Consider the following 20,440-nt stretch of genomic DNA (forward strand, 5'->3'; position numbering starts at 1 on the left):
TTGTGCAGATCTGTGCCAGCTGCATTTTTCAAACTTATCCCCTGCTGTTTGAAGGATCGTGGGTCCCCCAGTAGTTGCTGCCTTATTAGAAAATTTCACTAGGCAGAAAAGGAGCGGCGGGGAGAAAAGTTAGGCTGATTGGGGTGGGGTGGGGGTGGGGGGTTAGAAAAAAGAAGAAGAATCAGAGCCACACTGCCCCTGGCGTTGATAGTCCAGAAGGCAGCTAAATTGGGAGCAGTTGCTATTTTCAGCACCAAAGCTGTGAACAGCGTCAGGGAGAGCATGGAAGGGAGTCCTAGCCGAGGCTGGGTTGTTGCAAGAGGCTGTCGACCAGCTCGAAATAGGAACGGAGAGATGTAGTGGTTGTGACATCCTCCTGGCAGCGAAGCCATCGAGACCCGGCTTCCTGCATCGCTGGACTTGGCGACCAGCCGATCTCCCTGCTGTGTGCGTGGATGCAGCGGCCGGAGGAAGAGGGCAAACATGCGGCACGTGAATCTTTCTCTCCATAGGAAAAAGCATAACATCCTCCCGGGAGGCGGCTCCCCAAAGCAAGGCATTCTACGCAAGCTCCGATCAAGACCACTTGAGGCTCCAGAAGATCCGTGCAGCCGGCACCAAGAATACCTTCCTCCCAGGGAGCCTAAGATCTCAAGGATGCCTCAGCTCCGTCTAAGTTTCTCACGGTTGTGATGTCCCGGTGGAGTTCACCCGTCACGGAGGACCTTCCATGTTTCTGGGTCTTGTGAATCGCCTTTCGTCTAAGCTTCCCTGAACCCGTTCCCCCCTCCCTCTGAGGTTTTCCTAAAGATTAAATGGAAAAAGAAAACTGTCTAAGGACGCAGAGCTTCTCTTGCGCTCTTCATAGTGCGATTCAAGTCCAGGTAATTTCCCCCCATTATAATAAACCTATTTTAATTTTTTAAATGAAATTTTCATACTCTAAATAATGAAGTTTATATTAGTTAAGAAATTGTCAGCCCCAAATACCACTTATTTGGGAGAAAAACTAGCTTGATTCACATCTACCATGGAAGAGTTTTGAAATGGTGTTTGAGGACAGAGGCTTCCATTCAGCTCTCTGCCGAGTGCTTGGTAGCCTTTATATATAGACTATATATATAGACAGTGCTGATCATAATAAAAAAGGGAAGGGGGGAGGGACAACTAATCAGCCAATTATCTGAAAATACAATGTGTTTGCTTTACATCTGATGTCTCAGCACCAGCAGTCCCAATCCACAGGTTGAAAGGTCGCTGAAAACCAGTTGATATTCTTCCCATTTAGACTAAAATGGAAGAGGTGTCCCTTAGATACGCAACTTCCTAGCAGCTTGTTGCTGTCTATTAATTCAACCCATTTCCTGCAAGCTGGAGAGCATTTGAAAAATTCCGTAATTTGAGTCTTCTTTTGTGGAGTTATAACAGGGAATGATTGCTTGCTGCTTGAGCTTTTCTTCTGAATAGCTATGTAATATTTTTCAGTTCTTGGGTGAGCCTCTATTTTTCCATTACATTTCCATTACAAAATACCGCACTTATTCAGTTTGCAGGTTTTCTTAAAATATATGTCTGAGAAATACACTCACAAAGAAAGTAGACACCTCTCATGCGTAAAACACTTCAGCAATCTCTCTATAAAACATGTACTTCAGTTTTCTATTGATCTAAGGACTGTCCCCCCTCTTCACCTTGAGGGTAAACTTGTAATTCATTAAACTGGAGATTACAGCTAATTGATTTACCAGTAACGGAACCCACTTATAGTGGACCATCCTATGCTTAGAAGTTATTATATGAGATTTTGGTTACAGGATGGAATCACTCTAACCATGCACAGGATTCTATAAACTGACAAATCAATATGTACCCCAGGTCCTGCTCTAAACCTCAGTCAAGTGAATGAAAATTGGAGGATAGAATCAATGTACTGGATGTGGCCATTCAAAGTTTTTTTAATCAAGCAGTTTTAAGTTGTTTAATTTAAACCCTCTAAGGTTGGTCTCCTCCAACCTTATATATATCTTCCCATTGTTCACAATGGGAGAGGCAAAATTGGGATGGCACCCTTGCCAGCTTCTGGGGCTGGTGTAATTTTCACTCTGGTTTGGGGACATGCTGGGGGGCGGGTGGACTGGAAAGGTGTTGGATCTTTTCAAAACAAGCCTTCTGGTGCATCACTAGCATGCTCTGTTCTTGGTTCTACCAAAGTCAGATTTCCAGTTTTGGTAGGAGAGAGGCTGTGCACATTCCTGCAGCAGGGATTAGAGGACATCTAACATTAGATCTCCCACCCTGAGGTCAGAGCTCACTTCCAGGGGCCAGTAAGTGTTGGTGCAGTATATGTTCAAAATGTCCGATATGTAGATGTTTGGACTGTTATTCATAAGTTCAGATAAGGAGTGAAGGGATTCCTTATTTCAGGTGAAGTTCTTTTGGCATTCCCTGATAATACTGAGTTGGCTGGTCTTCCAAGATTGATAGAGTGCTTCACAAGTTTAAAGTACTCTCATAGCATACTGTCAACATAGAATACCTGTGCTCAGAAATCTGCGTTGGTTGCCGATTTGCTACCAGGCCAGGTTCATGGTGTCATTATTAGTATATAAAGCCCTTAACAACTTGGGACCACTTTACCTACCCAAGTAGGCCTTACCCCATATATGATAATTTGACCACTTTTATTGGCAGAAGTGGCACTACTACAGGTGCTACAAAATACCCATTCTGCATTTGTAAGTACTTGATATTTCAGTGTGGTGGCCCCTACACTTTGGAATTCCCTGCCTATTAAGATCAGGCAGGGGCCTTCACTGTATTCTACTCGGGACCTGCTAAAAACATTCTTGTCTAGACAAGACTACCCAGGTGCTTAGAAATTAGATGCGAATTTTAATCTTTTTGTATTTAAACTTTTTGTATGTTTTAAAATATTGTACTTTTTCTTGATTTTCTTGTTTTATCTTTTTGTAAACCACTTTGAGGGTTTTGGGGTTTTTTTACAATCAAGCAGTATATAAAATTTTATAAAATAAATAAAATATGCCATTCCAGTGCTTTATCTGACTCTAAAGATTAAAGTCAACAGCAGCCAAAGCCATGAACGCTCTGTGGTATTCTGTAAACTATTTAAAGTTCTCACTCTCCCTGCATAAATAGTCCCCTCTATGAACTGATGCAGGGCAGTTCCATACAGAAAAATGAAATGTACTCTGAAGTACGCATGTTGCAACTCATTATCGAGGCCATGCTTTCAAGCCACATCACACATGCTACATTTAACTAACAATCTTTAGAGTCAGATAAAGCACTGGAATGGCATATTTTATTTATTTTATAAAATTTTATATACTGCTTGATTGTAAAAACCCCCAAAACCCTCAAAGTGGTTTACGAAAAGATAAAACAAGAAAATCAAGAAAAAGTACATTTTAAAACATACAAAAAGTTTAAATACAAAAAGATTAAAATTCGCATCTAATTTCTAAGCACCTGGGTAGTCTTGTCTAGACTCTGATTCAAGATCGAGACTCCAACCCTTCTGCTCACCATATGGAGCTTGTGCCAATTGCTCTTCTGATGATATATATCAAGAGTTCTATATCATCAGCTCAGGGGCTAGGTCAATTTATCTGTGACACAGATACAGCTTAAGCCTTTCTGATTTCACATAAAATTCCCCAAATGTCAGTCTGTAGCATATCAGCAGCCATTAGATTTTAGAAACACTGATTGACAACGAATCTGGAGAAGTAGCAGTGTGATCCCATGTATGCCTACTCAGAAGTAAGATTCATGGACCTCAATGAAGCTTACTCTCAGGAAAGTATATCTGGTCTCTCTGATTTAAATGAAGTTGACTTTCTGGTAAGTTTAAATAAGATTGTACCCTTAAACTCTGTGACATGGAATAAGATTAAGTGAAAAAGATACTAAAGGCAGCTAGCAGTTTTTTTCTAGGCAGTTACAGCTAAAGTACAGATGCAAAGTATCTCCCTTGGAAAGAAAATGCAAAGATAAATCTTTACGGAAGTTATTATTATTTTAATTTATTTTATTTCAAAAGATTTCCATACCACCTCTCAATTAATAAAAATTTCTCAGTCCAGTTTACAACAACAGAATGAAATAACAACTGAAACATTGTGCATGGAAAAAGAAACGTTAAAAAGCTGGGGGAAATGAAAATGCACATAAAACAAAACAGCACAGGTTATGTTACTCTGGTTTCTCTTTGGATTGTATAACAGCACAGGCACCAGGTCAGCCTCCCATGGGAACAAATTGCACAAGCAGGGTGCCACCACTGTGAAAGCCCTGTCTCCAGTCACCATGCACATCACCTCATAGAGCAGGAGCCTCCAGAGAAGGGCCTCTGAACCAGATATAAATGCAGAGGTAGCTAACCTACCATTCCCATCACCCCTGCCCATTGGCAATGTTGACTAGGGCTGATGGTCACACCTAGAAGACCACAAATTGACCAAATTAACGTATGGGCAGGTTGATGTGGCAGAAGGTGAAGGTTGCATCCTTTAATGTAAGCTGCCTCAAGCCCATGTGGAGTTGATGGGATAACATATATTAGATGATACTATTTTAAGAACTTAAGACTTGTCTTGCTTGATCAGTCCAAAAGTATCTCTATTCTAGCAACAGTAGCCAGTCAAATTCCATTGATGGCTTACAAGCAAAGCAATGGCCTTCCTCTGAGGCTTGTCCGTAATGGCTGTTATGCAGGTATCTACAGCTTCTGAACATAGAGGTCCTATGAAGGGATCATTCCTGCCCCCACCACACAGACATTTGCTTCAGGTTGCATGTGGTTACTCTTCAGGGGATACTTCTATGTCCAAATACCTTACTGGTTCTACAACCAGGGGCTGGAATCCTTTACTCAACTATGTGGCAAAATCCTACTGAACGCAGTGGGAATTACCTCTGAGTAGACATGCCTATGATCGCGTTGTGACTCTTTTAATATACAAATAAATGTGTGAAATGCACGCTAAAGGCACAAATCCCTCCTTTCTCAAAAAGATGGCTTTTTCACTTTCTTGCTATCATGACATAATAAAAAGTAACTACAAGGGCTCTTAAAATATATTGCATTTTTTAAATCTATATTGAGTATATCAATGAGGCTGTACAATCGTGCTGTAAAACGGGCCCCATTCATGAAATCTTCTCCCAGTAAGATTGAAAAGATGCAGTGCTAATTATTCTTCAGCAAGATTTGTTCTCCTGTATGTTTGTCAGTACTAGGCCTCATAATATCTGGGGCAGAAATTGAGCTAATGCGGGTGGCTCCTTTCCAATCCCTCAGGTAAGGGGGATAATTTTTTGAAATAAGTCACATATTGGAACAGTGTGATTCAAAATGAGAAATAAACATGAAATGCTTTGAAGCAGGAATTGCTAGCAACAAGAAGACATTTCTGCATTGCAGAAATAAAAGTTAATTGAACACACACACACACACACACCATACATCCCAGGCTTTTTGATTGGGACATTTGATCAGTGGCTGAGGAACTTGACCAGGAGAATGCCATTGCGTTCATTTTCTACTTGAGGGCTTCACATGACTTCTGACTGCCTCTATGGGAAATAGTGAAGGGCCTTGGCTCAGTGGTAGGGCATCTGCTTTGGATACAGGTCTTAGGTTCAGTCCCTGGCATATTCAGGGTGCACAGGGTGAGACCCTTATCTGAAACCCTGGAGAGCTTCTTACAGTCAGTGTAAGACAATACTGAACTAGATGAACCATTTGTCGGACTCAGTAGAAAGCAGCTTTCTATGTTCCTATGTAAATGGGATGCTGGACTTTAGTCCGTTGGTGTGATCCAGCATGGCTGTTTTTAAGTGAGGTCCTGAGTATGTACAGCTGTATGTTCATGTGCTCCTCCTTTCATACAATGTGTCAGATATGCAGGTTACCAGTGGAATCAGGGGAGGAACCAGAATGGGCAGTCTCATTCCACCCTTCACATGTTTAGTCTCCAGTGAACTGTTTGTAAAGGACTTATGATGCAGAATGTCTCTCTCTCGTGTGCGTGCGTGTGCGCGCGCACGCACACGCATGTGAAATCCTGTATTTGCAAGGGTTTCACTGTGGTGTAGCATCTTTTGTGCACGCAAAGACATATTGTAAGCTGTGTGGTGTACCTGCCAGTGGGGACTGAGCCACCTAGGGCTGAAGCTGGAGTGACACCATAACACTCGTTCCCAAGTGTCCCGCTTTGCTCCTGCTCTGTTGCAATAAATGACAGCCGTTCATTGACATGGGAGAAGGTGGAAGTGTGCATTTCAGGGCACCAGTTGGGTGAGGAGGGAGCTAAACCAGCCAACTGATTCTAGTGATCCCAGACAGTGAGAACCAAGCCTGTTGCTATCTTCTTAACCTCGACTCTGGGTCATGCTTGAGTGTAATAGAATGGGGAAGATTGTTGGGAAATGATGTCATGTTTGCCCTTGAAAAAGCAATTAGTGTTTCAGAGAAGCTAACCTAACTGAAACCTGATATGAGCTCTGGCAAGCTGCTGACAGATAGTTCTCTCCTAAGCTGTGCATATATTCTGAACTTACCATATGCGACGTACTGTACTAAATCCAAATACTTCATTGAGATAGAATAAACCACCCTTGAATTCTATGGCTTGAATATATTATGGAAATTAGTGCTTAATGACAACTTTTATTTTACTTCTGGTCACAGGAAAAGGCAACATGCAGTGAAATTCACTGATATCCATCTCTATATTTCTGATTTTTAATGAATTGGTTGTGGATTTGGAATACAATGGAGATAACTGTGCAGGGAAAAATATTCTATATGAAAATTGATTTATTGGAAAATGAGTGATGTTTATTTCTAATTGGAATGACAAATCTAGGGAAGGCTGAATTCATATTTTTTTTTTAGTTAAAGGAATCAATGCACAGATTACTGTATGTACCTGTTGCTTCCTTCCTTTTCCTCCTTTTGTACTATGCTATGATGCACAATAAAAATTAAGATTAGGGGGGAGGAAGATGTTGAGATTCCCAGACCACCTGAGAAGTCCACTGTGAGGGAAGCTGGTACAGAACGGGCTGGACTGTGCCAATGACTTACAAGTAGCTACCACTGCTCACTCTATCCAACCTAATTCCTGGTGAGTGAAAAACCCAAGACCTCCATTTTATTTAGCCTACTTTTAGCAAGCTCTGTCTATCCTGACTGCAGCCAGGCATAACTCAAATCATGGCTCTCTTTACCTCTCCTTTAGCCAAGTATGGACATGAGCAATATGACAGAAACTTTGAGCCATGCGAAATATCCAGTCATCTTCAGAATCCAATACAAAAGATTTATTGGGGGATGGGGAATCTCTTTCGGCCCAAGGCTGTATTCCCTTCTAGGCAACTTCCTGAGGGCTACATGCCAGTGGAGGGAGGGAACAGAGGCAAGGGTGTGTGTGTTAAGTTGCGGGTGAACATATCAGACGACATGGCAATTCTTCAAACAGCTCTTGTTTATTCATAGGCCAGGACAGAACTGAACTGAAGGGCTCAGTCAGCCTGCTTATATACAGCTCCAGTACCATGTTACTGTAACAACTTTCTAAAACTATCCAATCACTGAATGTCAATCCTTCATTTGCATAACTCTCTACAGTATCCCCCTGCTGGCCCAGGGTGAGAACTTCAGTACATAACAGGGGGGAGCACATTTCAGCCAGACACGGGGTGTGGCTTGGGAGAGTTCTGAGGGCCAGGTAAAGAGGCCTTAGAAGGCTGTATTCAGCCTCCAGGCCAGAAATCCCCCAACCCTGATTTAACAACAACAACAACAACACTTTTTATACCCCACCACCCATCTGGCTGGGTTTCCCTAGCCACTCTGGACCTCTCCCCACAGAACACTAAAAACAGAATAAAACTTTAAACATAAAAACTTCCCTAAACAGGGCTGCCTTCAGATGTCTTCTAAAAGTCAGATAGTTGTTTATTTCCTTGACATCTGATGGCAGGGTGTTCCATAGAGTGGGTGCCACTACTGAGAAGGCCCTCTGCCTGATTTAAGACAGTGAAGCCGGATAAATTAGAAGTAGCATAAACAACAGTTTTAACCATGAGGCTACTAAGGCCTTAGGCCCTCAGTTTTCCAGCTCAGTCACTAGGGTGCGGGGGGGGGGGGTGTCCAGTGACAGATCTGGGGGTCTCAAATTTCAGTGATGCCAAAATTTGGTGCCTCTTATGCTCCATTGTAAATCACAGTTGCTCTGCACCCAGTGCAATCAAACCAGCCATGCTCTCTTAAATCTTCCTCTGGAAGACTCATATATTTATGCCATCTTAAGCCACTTGGAGGAATGACCCCCTTTTCTCTCACTAGAGTCCAGGTTAGGTGGGGAAAGGGATTGACAGGTGGAATGACGTACTCCATTCACAGCTGTCAAAGGGAGTTTGAGGTAAACATCACAGAAGCAGGTAATTCTTCTGAAGATGAGAGATTTGTGCTTCTCCAATGCAAGAAGGTATGAGGGGGAGGTGAGACAGCTCTGCGGGACAGACACACTTCTTAATTTTGCTAATTTTTACTTGGCATGCGTCTCGAGAAAACATTTAGTAAGAGTTCAGAGTACATCAACATTTTGTGTTTGTGTAGGTAGGTAATGTTCTTGATGAACAGTACAGTTATTCATCTCACCACAGTTTCTTGTTATTAATTCAGTTACTCACACCCAAGTTTTGCATTACTTGCATCATTCTAAATTTTCTCAGTTGGGGAATTTTAAACTCAAATAAACATTTATGGGTGGCTAGGGCCCCCACCTTTATATGTAAAACAACAGACTATTTAGAGTCCAGTCAAGCTGCTAGTATAAATTCTATCCTGTTTTGCATAGAGTTGATGGCAAGTAGTACGTTAGATCTCATATACTTGGGGGGGGGGAGGGGGGTTATCAAGCAAATTCTCCTAACTTGAATTTGATGTCATAAATAAAGAGGAACTGGTCATCTTTTCCATTGTGCACTGAGAGTCTGGAGTGACGTTCTGGATGCAGGTATGTGAGGTGTGGAAAGATATCTTATCCAAACACAGGAGGCTGCTCTCCAAGGTTCTAGTTGTGCTCATCCACACCATCAGCTACTGGATCCTTGAAAACTAGGCACCCCAGAGGACTGGATGTGAGACCTTCTGCTTGCACAAGTTATGGCCCCCACCCCATTTTTTTTCATGCTGCTCTTTCTCCTAGGGATCTGAGCATGCATGGTCCTTTCAACTCTTTCTTTATCTACACAACAACCCTGTGAAGCAGATTAGGCTGAAATACAGTGGGTGCTTCCAGGTAGGGGTAGGTTGTTGCGACGGGTCGTGCAGATTCAGTTTTTCTGTGTCTGTGATTGGCATGTTAGCCAAGAAAGATCATGCTCCATATTTCATAGAATCATAGAACTGTAGAACTATGCCCTTAGGTTCACAAACTTGTTAGACCCAGTTCCTAATGAACATAGCTTTATGTATGGTTTATGTATGGTTTGGATATCTGCGAAAATTCCTCTCCCCACCAAACAAATAATTCTGTATGGTTGAAAAGAAGACCTAGTATCTATATTTTATGCAAATACCTTGAGCAATGTGAATCTTAAGAAGATAATTCAAGGTATCACTGATCAATGCTGCTGATTGAGTATCCTATATAATGTCTTCCAGAATAGCATCGTTCTTCCTAACGCAAATCAATCGATGATGCTTCTTTAATGAAGTGACTGTGGCTTTATTGGATGGTAGTGACAAGAAATGGGAAATAATGGCACAAATGAATTGAGTAAGGATATTGATTGGATTTGACTACTGAGGAGAGGTATACTTAAAGTGAAGGGAAATCATTTTATTCCATGTGAACACGGGACTTTACTTTTGGGATGGTACATACCACCCAACCACTAGGTGTTGTTGTTGTTGTTTAGTCGTTTAGTCGTGTCCGACGGTTCGTGACCCCATGGACCAGAGCACGCTAGGCACTCCTGTCTTCCACTGCCTCCCGCAGTTTGGTCAGACTCATGCTGGTAGCTTCGAGAACACTATCCAACCATGTCATCCTCTGTTGTCCCCTTCTCCTTGTGCCCTCCATCTTTCCCAACATCAGGGTCTTTTCCAGGGAGTCTTCTCTTCTCATGAGGTAGCCAAAGTAATGGAGCCTCAGCTTCAGGATCTGTCCTTCCAGTGAGCACTCAGGGCTAATTTCCTTAAGAATGGATGCGTTTGATCTTCTTGCAGTCCATGGGACTCTCAAGAGTCTCCTCTGGCACCATAATTCAAAAGCACCAATTCTTCAGCGATCAGCCTTCTTTATGGTCCAGCTCTCACTTCCATACATCACTACTGGGAAAACCATAGCTTTAACTATACGGGCCTTTGTTGGCAAGGTGATGTCTCTGCTTTTTAAGATGCTATCTAGATTTGTCATTGCTTTTCTTCCAAGAACCACTAGGTAGTGCTACCTACCGTATTTTTCGCTCTATAACACGCACCCGACCATAACACGCACGTAGTTTTTAGAGAAGGAAAATCCGTAGGCATGCCACCTGTAGGCATTTCCTCCATAACACGCACAGACATTTCCCCTTACTTTCTAGGAGGAAAAAAGTGAGTGTTATGGTGCAAAAAATATGGTATTTTGACTTTTGTGTACCTAATGTGCTAAGATTTATATCCAGCTTTGCTAATGTACATAAACTATCTGATTCCTTTCTTTTTTTTACTTCTGTGCTCTGCTTCACAATGAACCTGAATGTTTCCCTTTGAGCTGAAGACTACTCCTAGTAACAACTGGATTCTATATTTTCAGCAGCAACAACAAAATTGGGGCTCTCCCATGATTGTTTCTTCATTCTAAATCTTCATTCCAAGTGTGGGGACCACATTTTGGCCCCAGACATGAGGCTCCCTAGCTCTTCGACTCTCTTCCTGAATGACTCGGTTATAACCAAAATCTGTTTTAGAAGGAGGCTTCCTTTGCCCCTCCCTTGGCTGGGGACAATGCTGCCTGTGTGGATGAGATCTGAGTAAGAGCGTGTCAGAGAGCTGAGTTTTGGACTCTGGAAAGCTAGCAACATTTCTGGGAGCAGGCTGGCAGTCTCCCTGGAAAACTATTATGTGGAAGCCATGGATTTGGGCTATGTGTTGGAGTGGTTTAAGCACTGCCTCTGCACAGGTTGTAAGCAAACACAATTTTGTTTAAAAGGCCAATACCAGTGTCCTCCTTCCAGGGAGATGAAACCCAGGGAAGGCCTGCACCCCCTAGAACCTCTCACTGCTTGGAGAATTGGGCTGTGCCTGGCAACAGGAATCAATACACGAAGATAGTTTTAATCCACAAATCTATCAGAAATTTAATTTGAGAATTTACTATGTAAAGCTTACATACGCTGGAAACTTCTTATAAAACAGGAAAATGAAATCAGTGGTGCTTTGATGCTTTTAACACCCCATCTCATCTTCCCTTAGACTTCAGTATTAATCTTGCTCATGATTTTTCAACACACACACACACACACACACACACACACACACACACACACTGCTGCAGTATTTTCTTTAAAGAATCAGTGGCCTTGTAGAACAGGAAAAAGGATGGGAGGATGCACAGTCCTTATACTATTCTGCACTGCCTCTCTGGTGAGAAAAAAAGCAGGAAGCTGCAAGGCTGCCTCTTCTGGCTTTAAAAAGCTGAGACAGTTATTGGGGACACAAGAACTGCTGTAGGCTTAGGGTGAAGAGTGTGTGGGTTATCGCTAAAGGAAGTTAAAGTAAGTATTTTTTCCTTTTCTTTATTTTCTGTGTTTGCCTGGGCCACCCAAAACATGAGTTTTCTGGGCAGCTCACAAAAGAGAGAGAGAAAAAGCAACAGGAAAAATGAATTGCGATATCAAAATACAAAAATGTAATATCATAAAACAATAAATTGCTGCATGCTCCCCCCCCCTTCCCCCAGCAGATGAAAGGCAGATGGCACTGCAGATATACAATAAATAACAGATCAGGCATTGTGAACTAAGATTCTAAGATCACAAGCTAGGATCAAGCTACCGTACATGTTACATTAGCTATGCACCTGTGTCTTTCAGTGCAGGGGCTCTTAGTGTGGAGCCCTAATCTTGATAAAAATAGCAAGGAGGTTAGGAGGACTTTAGCCCTTTGCCCCCTGCTGTGTTCCTACTCCAAATTAGGGCCTATAAAATACAATGTCTCTCTGCATTTTCTCCACACTATGCATAATGTTATGTTCCTCTCTGTACCTCTTGCATAAATTGATATGCATTACTCACCTTTTTCTGAACTAAAAAGCACCAAATGTTGAAGTTTCCTCATAGGAGAGTTGTCTTAGCTTCATGATGGTTTTTGTTGCCTTCTATGGAACCTTTTCCAGCTCTGTAACTATCTTCCCGAGGTGTGTCAACCAGAACTGAATGCAGTATTCCAAGTGTGGTTGTGTTTCAGGTGTCTCATGCAGGAATCAAAGGATCACAGGGTCGGAAGGGTCATCTAGTCCAACCTCCTGCAGTGCAAGGGAAGGAGATCTTTCTTGGCTGCTCATCCTGAGGTAATTGCACTTGGCTCCAACCAATGTGCAAACCAGAGCTGGCTCCAGGTTTCTGTGGGTCCTCAGACATGGCGCCAATTAGCTAACCCAGAAGAGGCGGGACGTGCAAACTGAGAATTCTCTTATGCTGCATCTGATCTTCACTGTGCACAATGGAAATGCTATCATTTCCCTGGGCCCTCTGTGACCAAATGGCCAACTCTGCCACCCTCTGGAGCTGCCTGTGGTGCAAATGGCAACTTGCAGAGGCGAACAAATGGGGTTTAAACCTTTTTACCGGGGTTTGAATCTTTGCAAATCACGCAAACAGAAAGTCTGAATGAATCAACCTGTTTATTCCACTCCTTTCTGCCTTTTCTTGTTTTTCAGGCTTTCGGAGCAGCGTTCAACCATCTTGTGGGCACCATGTTTGTTCAGTGAGATCCAAGGCCCCACCTGAAACACTAACATGTTCAGCGACAAGAACAGCACTCCTTTGTCCCAGAAGCCAAGCAAGAAGAAAACAAGGCCGCAGGGTCTCCCTTCCCCAGCTCTTTGCTGCGCCTGTGGACTGTGCATCATGCTCGCAGGCATTAACATCACCCTGGTGGGAGCGTTTGCTTTTGGGACATTCTTGCCTGTCAACAACCCTCCCATTGTCATCGGTCCCATCCTTTTGGTTGTGGCATTCACTTTCTTTGGGGCGTGCTGCATCTGCAGCCGGAGACCTCCTGCTCACGGTGCAAGGAAATCCAAACCGGGGGCCAATATCGGGCTCATCAAACCTGGGAGCACAGCTTTTGAAATTGAAACCAGCGAGCACACAGTTCAAGACACCACGGCTGTGCAACTGAGCCCAACCAACTCCCCCATGTCCTCCAAAAGGTCTACCCCTGTTCACGAGAATTCAAAGACCTGCAAACTTTTTACAATGGATAGCAATGGGCCGGCGGCCAAATACATAGCAGGTGGAGAATCCATACAACTGAATTTGCCCAGAGACATGGGCATGTCATAAAGCCAAACTGGAGAATATTTATGAGTAGCTGGGCAGCAGGCACTTCAGCATGTGACCAGATGGTTAGATGAGCTCTCAGCACACCAAGCATCTGGGATCCAATTTAGTGTTGGCCGACACGTGCATCAGAATATGTTGAGAAATTTAAGGGAAAGGCATAATAAAGTAGCAATTACTTAGAAATCAATGCACAGCTGAAGTGGGAAGTGCCAGGCACTTGTGTGGAAGGACTGGATTTTGAGCAATGAAATTAAAGTGAAAGATGGCACATACGAATCAGCAGGGCACAGCTACCGAAAACACCACAGCCTCTGGATCTCATTCATTATTTTAATGGGTTTATAAATGATAATATGGTGGTCAGAGTCTGATGATACAAGAACAGTGGGAAATTTATAGATTCTGGTTATTTTTTAGCAGGAATGTGGATCGTAATGAACATTGAACAAGGAAAAGAAAATTGGCACTCAGATTTTATGAGGTTGATTTGTTTTCTTATTCTGAGGTCAGTGCATCTTGAGTGCAATTTAAAATCCATCTGGCCTCTTGTTTTGCCCTGCCTTCATACTTTCCTCCTTTTTACTGCTTGCTGCAAAAGTCACTGGAGGTTCCACACATAAATATCGCCTTGATTGACCTCCCTCCATCCTCTGGTTTTCAGATTCAGGTTTTGGTTGTGTCACTGGCAGCAGGCTCGGCTGCGTTGGGTTGGGTTTCAGATGGTCCTACAGAGGATGTGCAGGGTAGCAATGGGCAGAGTTGCAAGGTTACAGAGAAAACAGGAGGAGAAATCATGGAAAGACTTTCTATAACAGGAAGTGGGACAAAACAACGTTTTATAACTAGCTTGTGACCAGCAGGCTAGTCTGAACATCCACCCATTTGGGAGGAAAATGGCTTGACCAAGATTTGACCTCTGAAACATGGATATGTATAATAAGGAGACATGTGCAGAAATATATGGTGACAAACATTAGTGCACATAATGGAAATTTTGATCTCTTTACATCTTAAGAAGAGTCTTAAATTTGGGGAAAATAATCACTCAAAGCCCTTCTTATGCAACTACTCTATGATATTGGTTGTGAACGAGAGAATGAACATGTTCTCCTCTGTTTGTATCAAAATACCAGACAACACAGTGATTTCAGGGTTAGATGATCCTTTCCTGAGGTCATTAGAATTGACGATGCTTCAGAGAAATATGTTGTGTGTTGGTTGTCCAATCAATGGCCTCAGTCTAACTCAGAAAGATTCTTTTTTTTTTTAACTTGCAGATATTATTTGTCCCCTAAACGTAAAGTGGCCTATTTAGCTGAGACTTCCACATTTTGCTTGGGAGCATCTTTTTACTGTAATAAGATGAGCGATACAGACTAGGCTATAGTAGGGATGCTCATGACATTCCCCCCCATCTGAATTTCTCACCAAATTTTGGTGTTCCAAACTTCTTGCAGTGATGCCAATGTGTTTGTGATTCTTCCAGTCTTGATTTCTGGCCTTTTTAAAAAGACTATTGGGCATGTACAAATTGCTGGTTCCCCACCCCCTTGTTTTCACCTTCTTATGTTTGCCCTTGCATGTCATCAGTCCACACTGAACATGTATGCACATTAAGGAAGATACTGGGCAACAAACAATTATAACCCAGGATCATGCCTTTCCTCTGTGTGCGGTGACTGAAGGAAGGGGAATGCAATGTGAAGGGAAAGTCAGAGGGGAGTAAGAATTGCTGGGAGACAATGATGGTGAAAGAGACAGATGCAGGAGGAGATGGCAGGGGGTGGGGTGGCACCACAGACCTGTATTGGGATGGAGCGGGGTTGGGGCAAGGCACCAGCGAGGTTGAGGCAGGTGCATCAGAAAGAGCACTGGATTGGCTCCACCAGTGCATCTGTGCCACCTGACTTTGCTGCCACCTTACATCACTCCATCCCAGTATGTAGTAGTGAGAGTGCTGCTGGGAGACCATGTTCACAGCACTACCCCTTCCCTACCAACCACTCTAACAAAGAAGAGAATAAATTAGTGCAGAAGAGCAGAGAAGAAGATCTAAGGGAATGCTCCTATGCTCCCTAGAGTTGGTCTATTTGACTCCCTCCAATTTGGATTCAGTGAATAAAATAAGGCACATCCTCCACATCTGCTGTTCTGTTTGGCATGAGCCAGCAGTGCTGGCTCTGTTGTACATCTGTCAGAAAGGTAGGCTTGCCCCACAGTAATCCTATGTGCTTTTTCTCAGAAGTTCCACTAAGTTCAGTGGGTTGTATCTGACTTATCCTCATAGTAGACCCACCGAACTCGAAGGAGAAGTTAGTCTATCCAACTTAAGTCCGTTGATTTTAATGGGTCTGCATATCAAGGATGTCAGTGAGTCTGTGTTCAATGAGTATGACTTAGGTGGATACAACCCACAAGGTCTTACACCCTAGTAAATAGGTTCATTTTCTGCACTGTTGATAGTTATCATTTATTTGTTTACTGTGCATATTTGTGTTATAAAAGGGATATTTCTCAAGGGTCCACCAGTTGCTTACCACCTCTTACCTCGAACTGAAAAGGTATGTTTACAACAGAAAGAAATTCTGAGGCGATCATTCTGTCTCTCACCAGTAACCTGTTAAGGAAGGTGACATGTAAACCAAAAAGTGCAACGAAGTACATAAGCACCAATCTTCCTTAAACTGATAGTGGAAGTTCCTCAAGAGAAGCTGATATGACTGAAGTAAGTGGCTGAACTCACTCATGGAACCATGCCCGAATGAATGGGGTGCACTGGCCCATCTCTCATACCAAGAGGGTTCACACAGGAACTCCTGCAACTTTGGGGACTACAGGGTTGTGTGCAGGATAGGCCCCTTCTCATAGTTGGGGAACATGTGACCAGTGGGGTAGGCGGCTGCTGGCCTGCACCAGTCCCCCTCATGTATGCTTTTAAGGTGTGAGGGGCTTAATCTGAACCTTCCAGAGAGAAGAGAGATTTAGAATCCATTCACATTTGGAAGAATAGTCTTCAAAGACAACTTTCATAGACTAAGATGCAGCACTAACTAACAAGATGCTCCCTACAAGTGTATCCTGAGAAGTTGGATGTAATATGATCCAAGTGCTTATTATGCTAGTACTTAATTGTTGTTGAGATTTAACACTGTAAATGCACCCTGAAATTAGCACAAATTGCAGCAAAGAAAAGAGCCAGAAATATGTGATGATGCATTGTTTTAGTGAGTAAGCCCATGCATGTTAAGGTTGACTACTAAATGTTAGTAATTTTCTTCATTGTCACCTTGATCTAAATATTTTCTTCAGTACATCACGGAGGAAAATGATATTGCCCATTTTAGGGAGGTCTACATTTAAGGTCCTTATCGTCAATCTGTACAACAGGTTGCTTAACTCCATTTTCTTCTAATGGTGGAGAACTTTGAAACAATCCAAAAGCAAGTGGATTTGTGTTATTTTTCAAATTCATTTCTTGTCTTCAGAAACTGAATGTTTTGGGGAGTGGGGGCATTTTGCACAATAAGCAAAACGAAAAACAAAACAAAACAGCTGCCTGAATTACTTTTAAATATGGGGTGTTGGGGTTGGGGTAGAAGGCACTTTTGTTCCCGTTAGAAACATGTTGAATTATGTCAATTTCATTGTGTGAAATGCTTGTGGCCAGTCCTGTACAGAAGCACAGTCTTTGGAGTTAACATGTGGTCATGCTTCTGGTGACAGTTTCCATGTTTACAAAAGCAAGTGACTGTTTAGCACGTGTTCAGTGCTGCCCTTTGGACTTTCCATGTGTTCAATAAAATATATTCAGATATTTCCTTAGTCTTCTGCAGACCTGAGCAACCTCATACTTATCAATCAATGCATCATGCTGTAACCTTGGGAGAAGCAAGGTATACATTGGATGTTGTGAAAGAGGTCCATATATTATCAATGGCATATGATGGGTTACCTAAGAACTGGAGATGTGTGTGTGTCTCTGTCTAAACACTACAGCCCCATCAAAACAATTTGCAACATGATCTACTTTGGCCTGCAGTCTGTTCTGATTCACCATTCGATCAATACGTCGCTGGAAAACGTAAAAGTCACTCAGAAACTACTCAACCAAGTTCCTTAAAGAAGGAGGTGGTTGATCTTATGAAATCAAGAAACCTTTTAGGCTTGCTGGATAGTTTGATGGCTCTGTTAATTGCACTTTTAACTTCCGATCCTACTGTTTGAGAACCTAGCCCTTTAGAGCAGCACAACACTTGGAGCTGACTCATGGCTTTGATTTTGGGACCTATTATGCATAGGGTCCAGAAGGATAAATACAATGTCATCTTGACACTGTAGACAGAGGCGGATTTAGGCAGCATGACTGGTTCTGCTGCACTGGGCGGTGAGCATAGGAGGCACTGCTGGGCAGCACAACTATGATGTAGTCGTGAATTGAGCAGAATGGAAGGTGAATGGGGAGGGCAAATTGATCAGGGCACAACCTGCTCAAAACAATCCCTCCACTACAGATTTCCAAAAGCAGGATAGGAGCCTTGTGGGTAGTTTAACAACCTATATGAAGTGGGTGTGAAAACCAAAAGTACATGAGGCTACTATGGGGAAATGAAAGGAAGTTTTTAGGGGACAAGGTGATAATGACAGTTGGGAATAGGGATCAGGGAGAAATTCAGTTAGCTTCACATTTTAATGCAAAACTACCCAATTCATATTTCCAGAAAGAATTTGCAAACCAACCACAGATATTCTTTAAAATTTGCACTTCCCTGAATGTTGCTATGTAGGTCTGCAAGCAAACTATAGGCACAAAAAGGCAGACATTAGGGGAAAGCATGCATAAAAATTCACATATTGGCACAAACAGCACCTGAAAAAGTGTTGTTGTTTTAAAAAATAAGGTTTACAAAAATTGTACATTAGGCAAAATTGCATACAAAAAGCTGTGTATATGGAGAAATGTGCAGTAAAATGATGATGTAGCCTTGTGAAGGCTTTTTTAAAAAGCAAACAAATGTGGAGAAATGAACCTAAGATAGGAAATGTGGGAAACTGGGAAAACCCACCCCCAGTTGGAAATAGTGGTGATGGAGCTGTTTAATAGTTGCTCTGGACATTAAAAATTGACCCACTTACAACACATGCTGTCACAAGCTCTGTTCGGGCATTCAGTGTGAGGGTTGTAGGATGATGCTAAGAACTCAATGACTGCCATATGAACCTACCCAGTCCCTGAGATCCATCTTCTGAGGCCCTCCTTCGTGTGCCTCCTCCATGAGAGGTTCGGAGGGTGGCAACACGAGAATGAGCCTTCTCTGCAGTGGCTCCCCGTTTGTGGAATGTTCTCCCCAGGGAAGTTTGCCTGGTGCCTTCATTATACACCTTTAGGCTCCAGGCAAATACGTTCCTTTTTAACCAGGCCTTTGGTTGATTTGATTTACATCCTATGCCCTTTAAAAATGTGCTTTGTGTGTGTGTGGGGGGTGTATTGGGTTGTCATTTTATTTTTATCAGGTATTTTGTGGTTTTATATCTTGATTTTATTCTGGGAACTGCCCTGAGACCCCCAGGTATAGGACGGTATATAAATTCAATAAATAACAACAGCAGCAGCAGCAGCAGCAGCAGCAACAACAACAACTTACCTCCAGCCCTTTGTGCTAAAGGTGTGAGGGATGGGATTGGGGTGTGCTGGGATGATGGGTCTGGTGCAGGCCCCTATATAGCTTGTGCCCTCAGATATTGGCCTGAGCACCTCAATAGGGCTAAAGGCTGTACCTATTCCAAAGAACTTTTTCAAGTTTTACCAGGGCCAGCACCAGGCTGGAGTGGGTCCACATCAATAGCTGAGCCTCTGTCTTGTGCCTTAAATAGCTGCTAAGCAACCTCAGTAGCTGAAGTTTTTCCCTTCTTCGCATCACCACATCAGGAGAAGCTCCACCTATATTGTGCCATTGTGAAAGGCACAGGGATCCCGCCCAGGGATTAAAATAGGTGGCAACCTTGTACGTTAATCACCACCTTCACAAAAATGCCTTGATTTTCCACAGCAAAATTAAGACCCACCTCCCATTCTTAAAATGGCATTTTGCTTGTCTGCTGGAAGAATTAATTTCCAGAAAAGACTCGTCTCCTGGCTATTGCAACAGTTGTCTTTGATTTCATGGCCGAGGTGATTAGTCTCGTCTGACATCCAAGAGTAATGAGATTAAGGAGTCTGTGGCAAAAGAGAGAGAGGGGGGAGAATTTTGCTCAAAGATTAAAATGTAACAGAGAAACTAGGAAGGCTGATTAAATAAAGTGCTGGCTAATAAATAGTGCTTGAGGAATCTTCAGGCTTGAAACAAGCTCAGCTGCAGGACACATTGTGCTAATTGGTATCCACAGAGAGACCAAGATGTAACATAGCATGCCCTCTAGCATTTGCTGGGTGGAAATAAGTGCCTAGGTTGCACGAAGCTTGCAGACGAGAGGCAAGCCTCTTGTGAATGCAGAGACTCAGCAGTTCCTGAGTGAATGCAAGAATACTCATGGTCAAGAGAGTGTAAAGAGAGTCCTGTTGGATTAGACTAAAGGTCCATTTACTCCAGCCTCCTCCTTCCTGCAGTTGACAGGCTCTTGGAATTACACAAACATGGCATGAGTGCAATTGGCTTCTCCTACTGTTGTTACAGCTTCCCCACAATTTAGAGGAAGGGAGTTTCTGATATTGGGGAAAGAATAAAGCCATGATTACTGGCAGCTATGGACAGGCTCCACAAAATGATTTGACCACCCAACTTGGCAGCCTTCACTACATCTTGCGGTTTGTACAGACAGCACAAACATCTTTATTTTTCTTTCTTGCATG

At 42.8% G+C, this 20,440-nt stretch overlaps 1 protein-coding gene across 2 annotated transcripts; it reads left to right on the plus strand.

Moving 5' to 3' along the window:
- The first annotated feature begins 205 nt into the window (after window positions 1-205).
- On the plus strand, window positions 206-17,407 carry TMEM275 (transmembrane protein 275). 2 transcript variants are annotated; one of them, XM_082228568.1, is made up of 2 exons: window positions 206-884; window positions 12,966-17,407. In XM_082228568.1, the coding sequence occupies exon 2, from the start codon at window positions 13,045-13,047 to the stop codon at window positions 13,591-13,593; it is 549 nt and encodes a 182-aa protein (XP_082084694.1). In that variant the 5' UTR covers window positions 206-884; window positions 12,966-13,044; the 3' UTR covers window positions 13,594-17,407. The 2 variants fall into 2 exon arrangements, with proteins under 2 accessions (XP_082084694.1, XP_082084695.1); XM_082228569.1 differs by lacking the exon at window positions 206-884 and adding an exon at window positions 11,747-11,802.
- Window positions 17,408-20,440: the final 3,033 nt, after the last annotated feature.

Source organism: Podarcis vaucheri, assembly GCF_965113315.1.
Source record: "Podarcis vaucheri genome assembly, chromosome: 6".
In the NCBI taxonomy this organism is placed as follows: Eukaryota; Metazoa; Chordata; class Lepidosauria; order Squamata; family Lacertidae; genus Podarcis; species Podarcis vaucheri.

Bases quoted from the DNA above. Each gene is read 5' to 3' on its own strand.
- TMEM275 (XM_082228568.1), top strand. From the start codon at position 13,045: ATGTTCAGCGACAAGAACAGCACTCCTTTGTCCCAGAAGCCAAGCAAG.